This window comes from Saccostrea cucullata, unplaced genomic scaffold, assembly GCF_032062105.1.
Source record: "Saccostrea cucullata isolate Sc308-1 unplaced genomic scaffold, CSIRO_AGI_Scuc_v1 ctg709, whole genome shotgun sequence".
Lineage (NCBI taxonomy): Eukaryota > Metazoa > Mollusca > Bivalvia > Ostreida > Ostreidae > Saccostrea > Saccostrea cuccullata.
The window spans coordinates 210,811-226,606 of NW_026926516.1; the positions used below are offsets into that span (position 1 = coordinate 210,811).

General features: G+C 33.6%; 1 protein-coding gene across 1 annotated transcript; it reads right to left on the reverse strand.

Moving 5' to 3' along the window:
• Window positions 1-9,234: 9,234 nt before the first annotated feature.
• Window positions 9,235-15,757, reverse strand: LOC134271912 (trafficking protein particle complex subunit 1-like). The gene is made up of 4 exons (XM_062754138.1): window positions 15,605-15,757; window positions 14,551-14,621; window positions 10,280-10,418; window positions 9,235-9,589 (listed from the first exon to the last, which is right to left on the reverse strand). Exons 1-4 carry the CDS (start codon window positions 15,701-15,703, stop codon window positions 9,461-9,463), a joined length of 438 nt encoding a protein of 145 aa, XP_062610122.1. The 5' UTR covers window positions 15,704-15,757; the 3' UTR covers window positions 9,235-9,460.
• Window positions 15,758-15,796: the final 39 nt, after the last annotated feature.

Here is a 15,796-nt window from a genome sequence, read left to right on the forward strand (position 1 = left end):
AATATGTGTATTGTGACGTCAATCGAGGAATCCCCATCGGGCACCTGTTTTACGACAGAGGGGCTTTTCCGCTCCAACTCGCGGTTCAATAAACAAAATTTTCAACTACTTTCAGCGGTACTTAATCGTTTTTCTTTTCTTTGGTCACATAAAAATCAAAATTACTGCAAATTATGCAAATTATTAAGGGAAGTCTTTTTTTCGATGTGAGTTCACATTTGTTTTCGGGAATTGTCTAACATGAAATATCTTTAATTTTACTTTAAAAACATCATTAAAAGAGTTCTTCATTTATTTGCAAATTTGAAAAACTATGAATATATTGCGCTGTAATATAAGAATGAAAAAAAAAATGAATCAAGGAAAGCTTGCACAATCACATGCTGCGGAAAGGGAGGCAGCTCTTGAATACATATGTGTCAGTGATTCGTAAACTCTCTCTCTCTCTCTCTCTCTCTCTCTCTATTTATTTATTTACATAAACATATTTTTTTTTATTATCAAATGTTGTTTTATACCATAAAATAGTGTAGAAGACAGAACCATTAAACAATTCTTTTCTAAAATCGCCCGATGAATATATCTTAACAATCCTATATAATTTCCCTCAAAATAAACATCACGCGATACATGGAAATTGCGTTGTCAATTACAACAAAACTTAATATTCAATCAGATAACACCTTTCAAAGTTGTTCAAATCAAAATAAAATGTCGGGAAAATGTTTATGTTTATAGTATAATCTATAAATACTGAAATATAAAACAGTCTCAGAAACAGAGTTAAAATATATTTCTTATTTTGAATAATATGAATCAGATGTTACTCATTCGAACAATCATTGTGTCCTTTCTGATATATTATATTTTATTAAATAAATTAAATCTGCAACATGAAAATAGTAATGTTGCAGATTTCATTTGCAATTTTTATTAATAATGGTTAATATTTATCAAATAAAATCTGCAACATGAAAATAGTCAGGTTGCAGATTTTTTTTTTTTTTTTTTTTTTTGATAAAAAAAAAATACCAGAAAGGACAATTGGAAAAGAATCGTTTATCATTTATTACTCACATTTAAATAATTGCCTCTGCACTTTATCCTACGAAGTTTGATTCAATTTCCCACCCCATGCAAATTAAGCTCCATTGTTTACATTTACACATTATTTACTCTTATACATTGTTTATGCAGAAGAAGGAACAAGACCCAATATGATCCGTGACAGTTTTTGTTAAGTTATAAAATGTTCGTCACGAAGTTAACCTAATATTTAGAAGCTTTTAAAATTCTCAATCTTTAAAGCGAACTTTTTGGACAAAGTCATCCACAATTTGAATTACGATCATCAAATGAAAAATGTAACAGATGTCAATTTGTCCTTTGGTCATCAGATCTTCGTTTATACTTATTCATGTTCAGAATGATTAGAGCCTCGTTCAAAAATAAATTACATTTTGCATCATCGTATGTATTTTAAGTAATTGTTCTGCATCTTTGGTAAATAAATTCTTCCTTTTAACTGGGAGTTAAATTTTTTTGCTTAAAAATCGTTTTGTATTTTTCTATTTTTATAAGAAAGAACACTAATTATATATAACTAAAAGAATTTACAAACGCAGATAACAACACAGTTAGTTATATCCATTCTCAAGACAAGCTAAAACTAGGAATAAAATATGAATTATTAAAAATTAATTCTAAATACATGTATATGAGAGAATGTCGCCACATTCATGACTTCCGACTACTAAATGGCGACTATAGCTCGTAATTTGCTCTTGAGCACATCTTGATATACGATTTTAATAAGGGGTAATGAAATAAATTGCATAAATTTTATAAAGTAACTCACGATAAAACAAACATCATACTTTGCAAATATATGATGAAGATAAAATCAGTATATTTTTCTTTATCTATATATTTTTAGCCTGTCTGTCCGACTAGAAAATTAAATTTAGGTGAAAACTGGAATGAAATAAGCTACATGTATTTCCATTTCAAGAATTTAAATTTTCAAGAATAAAGATCTGAGTCAATTTTGAATCCAAGGCAGGCTAATGACAAATTAATTGATGTTCTAGGGTTTCATACAATTTTTTAAATCCAACATTTCATCCGTCTAGCTGTATATCTGTCCGTCTGTAACACTTTCGTTTCCTCGCGATATTTCGAGAAGCCTTAGACTTTTTGCAATCAATATACTACAGCTCCCTATATACGACCTACGGAAGACTCCTTTTTATTTTGAGGTCAAAAGGTCAAGGTTGTACATTCATACATTCTTTGTATCTGTAAAACATTCATTTACTGGTGATATTTCAAGAAGATTTTGAGGTTTTGTATTGAAATGTTATACTCTGTAAATCCCTATGGCCCCGCATGTTCTTCTAAAAACGCCTCTTAAGCGGGGAACACATATTCTCTGATATATTAGCTTGTCATTATAGGGATTGCATCTCCATCTGAACGGGATGTGCTATATGCACCTTTTAAAATAATTTCCCTCGTGTGTTTGTGGAATGGACAATTATCAAATTGATCAAATGACCTAGTCAATGAAAATTGATGTCGAAAAACTTTGCTGAAGGGTGGAATATGAAAATCACGAACAGAATTCAAGCTAAAAAAAAGTTCAGTTGGAACATTGCAAAATGGGAGCAGTGCAAACGCAGAACTCTGAAAAAATCAGAGGTGGGATCAGGTGCTATGGAGGCGTATGCATCCCCCTGCCGACCGGTCATGTCTGCTATGGAAGGGAATTACCGCCAAAAGTCTATGTATCTTGCTTTTATTTTTATTCTGCCTACTTCTTTATGCTTTGTTATTATTGTAATTATATGTCACTTTATTGTTTTCATATTCGTCTTTATTACATTTCACTTTGACTTTTATCCTTCTTCATTTTGACCTTACTTCTATGTTGCTTTATTCTTCTAAATTCATTTTACTTTCTTTTAAATTGATACAGTTTCTTAAATGATTATAACTATTACGAACGTTAACTCAATCACGCAAACAATGTAGCATATTCAATGAAGACGAATACAAGTTGTCCGAATTTAGTGCCGCATTATAACGCTAGATGGCAGGGATGTTCGCTAAGAGTGTTGGTAAAATTAGGTAAGCATACCCGGGCCGGGTTATTCGAGTTTTTTTTCAATTTTCTCAAACTTAAATTTTTAAAAGAATGATGTTTGTTATAAGTCCAGGTATGTACTCGATACATGCCATTCCCTCGGGTCTCGCTAGATGGTAAGCCCCCCGGAAGACTGACTACATAGTGATGCTTCCTTCTGAAGACTATACAGTGGGACTCCTCCCCCTCCCCGGGGAAGTTTCAATATATAGCTAGTCTTCCGTGGGAAATCTCGCTATACATAGCAATTCGCCCCATTCCTAGCAACCCCTACCCCGAATAGTTTTTTTTTTGAATCGTAAAACAATGTTTATATATACTAACGTTTTCAATTTTTGAAGAAAAGTTATCCGTTCAAACAGGGACCTACCGGGTATATACTAGTATATAGGTCCCTGGTTATATATGAATAAATATTTAAATAATATCATTTTAATGGTGTTTTATAATTAAATCATTTTAACCATTTAGTTAAACATAGATAATCTTCACGAGTAAATATGGATATGACTCTTTCTCCCCCCCCCCCTTTGGATGCAGTCGCCCGCGTGGCACTGTGGTTACGGCATCTGCTCTATATAGAGTCACGAAGTACAGTAGTAAGGAGTCGACCAATACGTCGTGGGTTCGAATCCCACTATAGGATGTGGAGTTCGGTCCTTCGGATGAGATCTAGACTGTATTTTCCGAGGTCCCGTGTCGCAGTATAAGTGCTGGCACGAAAAAAGATCCCTCACTGCTCAATGGCTGTAAGTGCCGAGTATATATGACAAATTTGCAGCTTTCCACCGGCAAGAGGTGGCTTCTCCATTTGAGTGAAAAATTCTCGAAAAGGAAATTATACAATGTACAATCACACCACCAAAGTCTCAATATATATACTGACTTCCGGGTGGACAACCTCCTATGGGGTAAGTTTCATCGGTAGAGGGGAGGGTGGCCACGAAACATTTACCTATAGCTAAACGTAAGTTTTTACCACTGGAAAGGTTCAGCGAAAGGCTTGTTGCCCCCATCCCTTACACTTTTTGTTGCAGTACTAATAGTCAATTTATATATTAAAAGTCATGTACTTAGTGGCATATGAGTAAAATTTATTACTGAAAAAAGTTGACGACCCCCCCCCCCCCTTCACTACCACCCAATAGAATTTTCGAGCTTTAAGATTTTTTTAGCTCTCCAGGTTGATGACAAACACGGTGCGTACTAAAGATATTTCTTTCTTTGTTGAAAAGTGCTATTTTAATATAAAATATTTACGCAGAAAAAAAGACCGGGGTGTTTCTAGTATGCATGAGTGCATGTATTCTGGTTCCAACTTCGACTTCCTTGCGCGGATCTAGAGGGGGGTAGGACCCCTTGGAATTAACAAGGTTACTAAAACAAGGAAAAAAAGTTAACCCCCCCCCCCCCCAATGAAATAGAATTTTGACGTTTGAGCAAGTTTAGGTTTTTTTCTTCTCTTTATGCTTGTCACCTGAGATTGGATTTTTTTTTTGACTGAGTTGCCCCCCCCCCCGACCCCACTGGAAAAAAAATTCTGGATCCGCGCCTGCCTACCCATAACGCTCCTCACTCATTTGCAAAGCCCTGTCCCTAGAATCACGCGCATAAGCAGTGACTATCTGTCGTGAAATAAAGTTCACTTCATTGGAAGGTTCTGAAAAACAACCCAATTTATAAGGGTTAACTAGTTTCAAAATCTTTAACATTTTTATAACAATTAAACTTAATTCAAATATCCAACAAATAACTTGAGTAGAACTATATTTTTCAGGCGAGAGAACAGTGACGTAGCATCGTTTTTGAAAGAGGGGAGGGGGGCAACAAGAGAATAAATATTCAAGCTACCCGACTGAAAACAACTTGACAAGCAAAAAATAACCCCCAGGAAATTGTCCAAACTTGAAAATACACCTATAGGCGTCGGTACCGGGGAGGGGGGGGGGGCTTAGCCCCCACTTCTTTCCAAAGATAGACTTAGTATAGACATTGAACATTCCTGCGTAGCTTTAGCCCCCCCCCCCCCCCCCACTTTCCATAGACACGATGCAGTAAAGGTATAAAATAGGGAAACTGGTGGTATTTGGGAAAAAAAAACTTTGGCACTGGAGTTCAAACCTTCAACCCACCCCCACCCCACCCTCCTCACGAAATAGAATTTTTGTGTTTGGAAAATGGACATTGCTTGTCGTTTTTTTTTTTGGAAGGTCTAAAAAAAATTCGTATACTTACCCCCCCCCCCCCCCCATTTCAATTAGCTTACGACGCCAATGAAATCGTATTTCGGGGGCGTGGTGGGTTTTGAGTTAGATTCAACTTCTTCTATAGAATCAAATTTAAATTTTCTTCCTACTATTCGTACTACATTTACTTATTTGACCCTTAGTCTTACAAAAAGTGGGTCGGCCTCTTAAATGAACATATAGTATAGTATAAAGTTATGTCTGAAAAAAGAAGCCGCTATTCCTGTGTGCCCAGAGAAAATAAATATGGAGTTTCCATCATTGGATCGGGAGATCGGATCCGGCCTTCAGAAGTTCGATTGATAAAGTATTAAGGCGTATAAGAATCTCAAATAACCCGACCCGGGTTTTCTTAAACCTAGTTTTACCAACACTCGTAGCGAACACCACACCACCTAGCGTTATAATGCCGCACTAAATTTTGACGGTTTGACAACTTCCATTCGTCTTCATTAAATATGCTTCATTGTAAGCGTGATTGAATTAATATTCGTAGTAGAGATAATGCTAATAATTTATTAAAGAAACTGTTTAAGTTTAAAAGAAAGTAGAATGAATTTACTAGAATAAAGCAACATTGAAGTAAAGACAAAATGAAGAATGATAAACAGGTCTAGGCGGCCTCTGTTTTTGGAGGATAGATTTTATCCTTTAGAAACAGAGGATGGAGGTGTCGCCACCTACATGTACCGGACTTTTCAAAACAAAGGGCAGTCTAAACCAAACAAATAACAGCAACTCTTGCATCTCAAGTCCCAGTTTATGTACCGTACTCTGATTTTTCAACCAAAACAAATAAAAGGTTAAATTTCATACGATGATGGTTACATATAGGTATTTAAATCATTTTAACAAATTTTGGTAATTTGCTGTCAATAAATTATTCATTTGAAAGCTTTGTTAAAGACCCTTTCCTGTCTAGCCAACCTCATTTTCCGGTACCATAATTATGTGTTAGCAGCATAAAAGTTTTAAAAAACATATTTTTGAAAAATTCAGTTTCATTATTATTTCATTTAATAAGACGGTAGAGGAATTTTTCTTTGAAGTTTGCTCTTCTCAGACTTCTGCACGGGACTACAGTGGGCGGAGCTACTTTCCGTTCTGGTATTAGTCTTCTATACTGTTTTATGTGTATACATCTAATAAAACTGAAATATTAAGACCCCTGAAATAAATTAGGATCAATCTCCATCTACAGCAAGGTTAGACCGTCCCCCTTATCAGTTAAGACTGACTTAAATTCAATTGCGTCTACCCGTTGTCAAAACTAATCTGACTGAAACTTACGTTGTCCGTGGAAATATATATACTGCGAATGCATGGTCCCCGTCGAGGCCTCATCTAAAAACTCTAGCGGAAGTTTAGATGCCGCACAGCTAAAAAGTGGGATTTTTTTTCTTATTTTCTCTAAATAATATTTATTTTATCTTTGCTTAAATTATCAGGCAGAGTGTATTTTGTCTTTACAGTACGTTTTCTTTTGTGTTTCCTTTTCCTCTAATCTTTAATTAAAAGAAATATGAAAGTAATGTTATTTATGTATTGTTTGAGCATTTAAGTGCCTTTTTATTTGTCCTGATAGGGAAAAAACATAAAAATTAAACAAAATAACAAGAAATATTAAGTAGAAATGAAGCGCAAGAAGTGCCAACTTTGAAAGCGTATTGTAAAAATTCTAGACATAGAATCTCAAATCGCCACATACAATTGATAGTTTAATGTCTGATCTTTTATTTAATTGTACTCTGGTGCTTGCACTTTTTGATTAAAGGTAGGCACGAGGCGTTTGAAAATTACCTGTGCTATCCTCTGAAATCAAAAGATAAACTATCCGACATTGCATTGCGATTTCCATATATGGTAAAAAATTTGGCTGCCATATTGAATCTAGCTATCCTCCAAAAACGGAGGCCGCCCAGACCTGATAAAAGTCGAAGTGAAATGTAATAAAGACGAATATGAAAACAATAAAGTGACATATAATTACAATAATAACAAAGCATAAAGAAGTAGGCAGAATAAGAATAAAAGCAAGGTACATAGAATTTTGGCGGTAATTCCCTTCCATAGTCTGCTGTGTTGATCAGGCAATACTTGATATGAAACGTATCATATAATAAATATCTCAATGTCAAATTGAGAACCACTCGTTGAACCCCACAGGTACATTTTTTCCCTAGGAACATTGCATGTATACAGTATAGTGGTTAGGGCAGATTAATAATTCATTAGTGAAAATGAAATGCAATAATGGAATCAAATATGTAAAAAGATGACACTGACGATTTTTTTTAACTCAGTAGCTGAAAATATATTTTTTCTCTATACTTTTTATATTTGCGAAATATGTTGTCTCAGAATTGGGCATTGTAAACTATAGCTCCCATCCGTGGTGATATATATTTTCCACCACTTTTGTGAATACAAGAAGACAAATTTTTTTTTGCCTGTCAATCTTTCAGTCTGCCACAAAAACTTAAATTTTGATCATGGCTTTTGAAAGAGAAGCTAGAGCTTTCATGTTTCAAATGCACAGATCTGTAACAGGTATTGCCTTGAATGACCTTGAATTTTGACCTACTTATAACAAATTAAAATCCCTCAGTCATAACTTTTGATTGAGAAGAAAGAGTGCTTTCATATTTCACATGTGTATTATTTGGGATAAAAACTTTCCAAAAACTAATATTTTTCCTTCTATGGCCTTGACCTTAAAGTTTAAACTATAGTTAATTGTCAAAAATAATAATTATAACTTTGAAAAAAAAGACAGGACACTTATTTCTTTTGAAGTAAAAAAATCAAGGCAGTAAATTTTTGCATATGTGTTAAACTTTTATTCATGGGGATATGTCAAGAAGATTTTATGCTTTGCGATAAAATTTTACACCATAACTCCCTAGGGCCCTGTCCATCCCTCTTTCAGTGCCCCTGAACCCCAAATCTAGAACTGTGTGTTCTCTTCTTTTTTCCTTAAGCAAGGGACAGAGATTCTTTGATTTACCTTGTTTACTTTTCAAGTGGGTGGATAAATGGTAAAAGCCACAGAAAATTATTGACATTTCCATTATTTGTTATATACCGGAAGGGGGGGTGGTAAACTATCTCCACTGAATAAAATTTAACCAGCCTTTCACAGAATTTTTTTTTTTATTACATTGTGTACCTTCATTTATTCGTTTTGGTCAGATAGATATATATTTGAGGTTTTCCATGGCAAAACATGGACTCTTACATTCTTTCTATTGGAATGCTTTGGAAGCTTGAGTAGCTCAGAGTGTACAGCAGCTGATTAGAAGTGAAGTGGGGCAGGGGTCTCAGGGAAGATTGCAAGTCCAGCCATAAATATCTCCCTTCATGTTACACTGTTATATTGGGGGTACACAGCTCTTATCCCTTCCACCTCCTATACCACTGAATAAAACTTATGAAACTTTTAGAGAATTGATCTTTCTTACACAGACCCACTGTGCATCTCCTATAACATAACTTGGTTTTACCTTGACAAAACATGGATTATGTTATAATACTCACATTGAGGGCAGCAAGTATAATTTGTAAGCTCAGTGCTAATGAAGTACTTCTAGTTTTATTTTTCTACAATGGACCATGAAAATACATTGAGCACTCTAGCTTCCATGCATACTGATAAAATTACTTATGGAAATTAAGTTATTTCGCCTGCACTTAGGTGAACAAAATAATCAAGCATGTGGAATGTGCAACTGATTTTGAATTTCAAAGTAAAATTTTACTGATATGAACACACATTTGGCTGGTGGCTATGTAGAAAAAAAGAAAACTTTATAATTTAAATCTCATTTAATATTCATATCAACAAAACAACATACTGCTATCATTACACTTTAAAACTTACACAATAAATTCAATTTCATTTAATATTTCATGTAGTTTGTGTATACATGTAAGCAAAAGCATGTTTCTTCAAAAGAAAATCTTGTACTTTCAATGAATACCGAACATGAAACTTTTCAAAGATATTTTACTTGTGTGTCATAAAATACACTTTTATAGTTAATTAGTTAATTTAATTAGTAATGGTGTGTTAAGATATCCTTGTTGGGAAGATAGGTAGTCCTCTGACATATTCATCCAGTTTGTTTTGAAACAATTCACTTGTGATGGGTTGTCCTAATTCACATTGTGGATTCCGAATCACATATTCCACATATATCTGGAATTTAAAACAAATGAAATAGGTGAAGATAACGAAAAATGGCCAATTTAAAAAATATATACATATATTGAGAATATAAATCTGTGAAGTGAACTAAAACAAATACCCCTGGAAATCATAGAGGTGGGATCAGGTGCCTGGGAAGATTAAACATCCCTTGTTGACCTGTAGGGCTGGGAATGTATATCGAAATATCGATAGGATGATACACATATCGATACACTTGAAAAAATATCGAATTATTGCCCCAAAAATTTGACTTCTGTTTACTTTGTGTATTAACATTTGGGTTTAATATAAAAAATAAATATTAAGTTAAATATAAATATAGATATGAAATAAATAATAAATTTCACCACTTGAGTAAAATGTTTTTGTTTTACAACATATAAACAACTATTTTGAATAAATTATTCTCATTTGCAAAGAAATAATTTGTTTATTTCAATGTAAAAAAAGGTTTCATAAGCTATTAAACATCTTGTGATACATATCGTATCGTGGCTCAAATATTGTGATACAAATCGATATAGAAAAAGTTGTATCGTCCCAGCCCTATTGACCTGTCACAAATGTTTGACATACCCTTTAATAAAGCCCTTTAACTTATTTTAAAACAATTCTATTTGATAGTAATAATATATGTCTCACATAAAAGAAGCAAATAAAATATAGTAAACAACTCACAGTGCTGTAGATTTGATGTAAAACATCTTTGATGTTCCCCACTGATAAATCAGTTGTCATGATAAACTTCATACCACTAGGTGTCTCATAGAAATTCAGTTTGTATCTGCTAGTTCTAAAGCTTGAAAATCCTTCTTTTCTGTTAAAAAGTTAAGGTAAATCAAGCAATTTAAAATACCTGGTATTTGAATGAGAAAAGCCTTACAAATAAAGTCACGCCTGCTAATCGATCACTTGCACAACCAGCAGTTGTGTATAACAATCAAAAGAGATCGATTTCCGGTTGTGCACAGGTTGTAAATGGACTCGATTCAGGCAATAATTTATATTTTTATTAAAATATAAGAATGTGATTCCATGAGCAATTTATTTTTCTTTAATTTTACACTCTCATAAAATGCAGTGATTGTCGATTAGCGACTATATTTGTTTTGAAGCAAGGACTGGTAGAGCGAAAACGCTGATTGAAATCAGTATTCGCCGACTAAAATTCATTTTAATCTCAACTAACCTTGAATATTCAATGTCCACCATGAGTATGCTACAAGTGCATCCTATCCACCAAAATTGGGACTTCGATTTGTGTATAATTTGACAAATATTAGAAGAAAATAACATTGCTTGTGCATGCGATCATTCAGTTGTGAAAGAGATCTCGGGTTGTGCATGAGATGAAGGACAAAAAGTTTCAAACTTTACGAATAAAATTAAACATTATATAATTATAAGGTAGTCTTGCAAAATTTAAAACATAAAGCTATAGAATTTTCTTGCAAATAAGTTGAATTTGTGAGAAAAAAAGATATATAAGTAAACTGTTGAAGTATATCTGTTAGGGGAGGGGGTTAAAGTTTCAGTTACAATCAATATAATTACAGTAAAAAATTATGTGTGTATTATTTAAATCACAAATCTTATGTGAATTATCCAATGCATCTTTAATATGATTATTCCGTATGCAAAAAAAAAAATAAATAATAAAAAAGAGAGATAAAATAAAATTAAAAAAACAGCATATACTGGGCAGTATATCATTTTCTTTCAGTATGAAATTGTTTAACTCAAACATATCTTACCTTTATTTGGCGGTACTTCAACAAAAGTGGAGGGAAAGACCGAATTTTTCATGCTTTCATTTCATATATACATGTATTTTATAGTAAAAGTGCTGTCTGTGAAAAAAATAAGAGACAGGCTCTCGATGATATGTGTTTGCCAAGGGGTAAATATTTCCTGGTGTTTTGAAGCTAGGTATCCTGAATTTCGTTATCGACATGGAAAGGATCAAGATGACAACACCACATTACAGGTGCTTCTGGACAGGACACCCCCCGGACTTGTTGGGCACTTTTTTTCTCACAAATTATATTCATTACATTTATTCATCATGTGTACCATAGGGGAAAATCGTCAAAAATCCAAAATAATCGTTCAATAAAACATATCCCTATTAAACATTCCAAATAAAATTCATGTAAAGCACCAAATCAGCCGCAAAATTAATAATTTCAAAAATTACTAGTACTTTTTTTATTTCAAAAGCATCAATGCATGGGAAGCACAAAATATTCAAAGCTGAAATAGATCAATTTCATTTCAGACTGTCTTCAAAGCAAAAATAAATAAAATGTTTTTTTTAATTAAATAGAAAATTTTAGTGAATTTGTTCATCAAATGGAGTCATCAATGAATCAATAAAAAAGTCAATGATGAATTATAAGAATGTATGAATGAAGATGTAGGTCTCTCAAGATGAACCACATGCCGAAACCCTGGATCTTTATCACGTGATAATACCCATGGTTTCTGCAGTGGGCTAATCAAGGCGCGTAGTTTGATGGAAAATGTAAGAAAAATATTTGTTGTCACATCTGTAGCACATTTAGCTGCAGATCTGTAGCGTTATGGTTTTATATATTTGTCTTTGAGCCAATATATATATTTTATCCACCTTTCAACCATATATAGTTGTCTCTACAGGCAATAAAATCTCTAGAAGTTAATTTTCAGCAATATAAAAAATAATTTTAATCAAGCGAGTTTATCACTTGTAGAGACGAGTATAAAGAGTTGGGAGGTGTATAAAATATACATATTGGCTACAGAATGTGTGTAGAACTAGGGAGTGAAAGGTAGTTGATTGACCAATGCTTGAAAGTAGAGGAATTCTCCCCCAAAACGCGCAAAAAATATTGCGCCGTAAATTGCCCTTTTTTGCATTACAGGCTCTGTAGCGTTATGGTCAAAGACAAATACATGTATATAAAACTATAACGCTACAGATCTGCAGCTATAGCACATTCAAAACAATTTTTACAACAGTGTTGTTGAAAAACTTTTCAATCTTTATTCACCTTGCAACTTTAACCACTTCATTATTATCTGGAAAATCATGGCAATTTCCTTTCATATCTTGATTACTCCCTGGTTAGGGAGTACCTATTGTAAACTCTTTCTATATAACCATATATTATTAATTACTCAGTAAGAAATGACAATGAAATTGTAACAACAACAATAAATGCTCAGTTTAAATAAAGTTTTTAAAATTAAGACTGATTAGTTTACAGAACTTATGAAAAATAACGCCTCATTTCCCGATATAAGAGATCGGCCGCTGCTGCTGAAAAAGTCAAAATGTGCTTGCAAATATGAATGTACATCATTGGCGGATCTAGAAGATGGTTCCTGGGGTTGGACCCCCCCCCTCCCCCCTCTATTTGATTGGAGAGAGTTATGTAAAACAAAACAGAATAAAATAAATACTTTGAATAAAAAAAAATTCGAATAAAATAAATACACTGTACATGTCGTTCAATCTCTGTCCTTTCTGGTCGCTATAAATAAAGTTCCCTCGTTTAATATGCTTTCCTCCGAGCCCTACTTGCTTGTTTGTGTTTTTGTTTTGTTTGTTTGTTATTGGATTGTCAAAGTCCCCCATAGAACTGTTGAAAATTCAGTGTTGCCATGTTTGAAGTGCCTATTTGCATGAGTGTTGGACACCTGGACACCCTCCCCCTTTTTTTCAAAAAGTGCTGGATCTGCCCCTGCGATGTCTTCATACTGTAAATCACTTTTTATTCGCGAGAACTTTATTTTCGCGTAATTACGCGAGACAGTGTACTCGCGAAAATTAAATTCTCGCGTATTATAGTATTCCTTAAGAACATATAGAGCGATGACCACAGTTCGCGAAAATTTTGTCTCGCTAATCAAGAGTCAATGACTATCTCGCGAAAATAAGGTGTCGCGAAAATTTTGTGATCTACAGTATTATAGACAATATTTAACGCTTTATAATTACGAAAAATAAAATATAAGAGGTGAATTATAGATATTGTATAATACTTGCGTAACTTTTTATCCTTTATCTCATGCATAACCCGAGATCTCTTTCACAACTGAATGATCGCATGCACAAGCAATGTTTTTTTCTTCGAATATTTGTCAAATTAAACACATATTGAAGTCCCAGTTTTGGTGGATAGGATGCACTTGTAGCATACTCATGGTGGACACTGAATTTTCAAGGTTGGTTGAGATTAAAACGAACTTTAGTCGGCGAATACTGTTTTCAATCAGCGTTTTCGCTCTACCAGTCCTTGCTTCAAAACAAATACAGTCGCTAATCGACAATCACTGCATTTTATGAGAGTGTAAAATTAAAGAAAAATAAATTGCTCATGGAATCACATTCTTATATTTTAATAAAAATATAAATTATTGACTGAATCGAGTCCATTTACTACCTGTGCACTGGAATTATTCGCATCAACTGCACAACCGGAAATCGATCTCTTTTGATTGTTATACACAACTGCTGGTTGTGCAAGTGATCGATTAGCAGGCGTGAAAGTGCTAGACTACTTAAAAGGTGATAAATGTTGAATGGCACAGGCACTTGATGGTACATTTTTATTTCTTATCAATAAAAAGAATTTGAATCCCATACCTCATTATAATTATTAGGCATTGGACATTTTTTCCATAAGAAAAATGAGTAAGAGTCTGCAAAATTGAAGTTGGACAATTTCCTTATAATGTAAAACTTGAAATTCTTTCAGTTTTTAAATGTGCTCTTTAAAAAAGGAAACAAAAAGTTGAAACTTTAATAGATGATTACTTGTATTTTTGTCAATTTTAATTATAACCTAGCAAATTTTTCCACATTTGTATCATATCATGACTTCCAATGTTATGTGGTTACAGTACATATGTTATACACAATTTTTTTTCTGATTTATTAGAGGAATTGTTCTAATTAAGGATACAAATCCGTAGGTGAAATCCTCTGTACAAAAGACTTTATGGAATGTATCATGCCATACATCAACTTGAACTCCTGCAAAATAATAAAAATATGCAAGTGTAGACATGGTAGAATAATTTGAAATACTTTTGTCTATGATACTGTATACAATGTACAAGGAAATCTTAATTTGGCCCTGCCTAATTTTCACTCCTTTCTGCTTATTAATGTGGGCGAATTTGAAACAGGCGTCCTGGCGATTTATAAGAACACAATATGATTTCTTAAACAAAACTGTGATTGGTTGAATTTAAAGTGGGGCATTAAAATTCTTTGCAAGTGTTAAAGGCTGAAAATAACAAGGGGCAAAAAATAACCCTGTATGCAGTACTGAAGTTCAACTGTATTTGCGTTAATCTAAATTTCCAAACTGTTGCATTTTAGTACTATGGTTCATTTCTATAGGAATTAAAAGGAGAACAATTAATTAAAGTATTAATTTGAAGCAGACTATTGCTGAAACTGTGCAGTATCAGAGTTTTAAATGAATAGCATATTGCCAAGAAAAGTCAATAACTTGATATTTTATTGGATTTCAACCTTTCAGAGGTAAGAAATGAAAGTTTTATGGTGATAGGGAATTAAACGGACATCCAGAGCAAAAAGTTGAGGTGGATCGACAGCTAATTTATTTCAGCCTGTATTGATGGAAACAAGCAATCGAAGTCTGTGCACAAAACCCCAGATGAGATTATGTGACACTGGTCTGAGATCGGTTGAGACACCTGGCCAGATCAAAATTTTTTATTCAGATCTCGCTGAGATTGCCCCTTTTTTTGTCTTCAAAATCATTTCAGAGAGGATCCGCTCTGATTTGCTACATTGCAAGTATGTGGAACGTATTCTAACTGTGATGAGGGCTTGTACCTATACACAGTTAGATTACTCTAACCAACATAGACCTATTTATTTAAAGCTACAGTACAAAATGCAATTTGCAATGAACATTCAGTCTGTCTTTTTCACAAGGCAAATTAAATGTCTTCAACTTGAAAGGGATTTCGGTATACATGTACCTCATCTTTGCTCATGCCCGACTGCTTTTTCCTATTCCACTCAGTGTAGTACAAACACGTTCCATTTCTGTCAAATATGTATAGGGTGTACACTGTCATTTTGATTAGCGGAAGTGCCCAGCAACAACTTCTTTCGTTTCTGACGCAATGAAAAATAGTTTTATTTTAGATTTTCAAGTTCCAAAAAATATG

Excerpts from the sequence above, each read along its gene's own strand:
- LOC134271912 (XM_062754138.1), bottom strand. The coding sequence starts at position 15,703 with ATGACAGTGTACACCCTATACATATTTGACAGAAATGGAACGTGTTTG. Across the intron at positions 14,622-15,604 it reads CGGGCATGAGCAAAGATGAG|GAGTTCAAGTTGATGTATGG; the intron begins GTACATGTATAC and ends ATTATTTTGCAG. Across the intron at positions 10,419-14,550 it reads AGGATTTCACCTACGGATTT|AAAAGAAGGATTTTCAAGCT; the intron begins GTATCCTTAATT and ends ACTTTTTAACAG.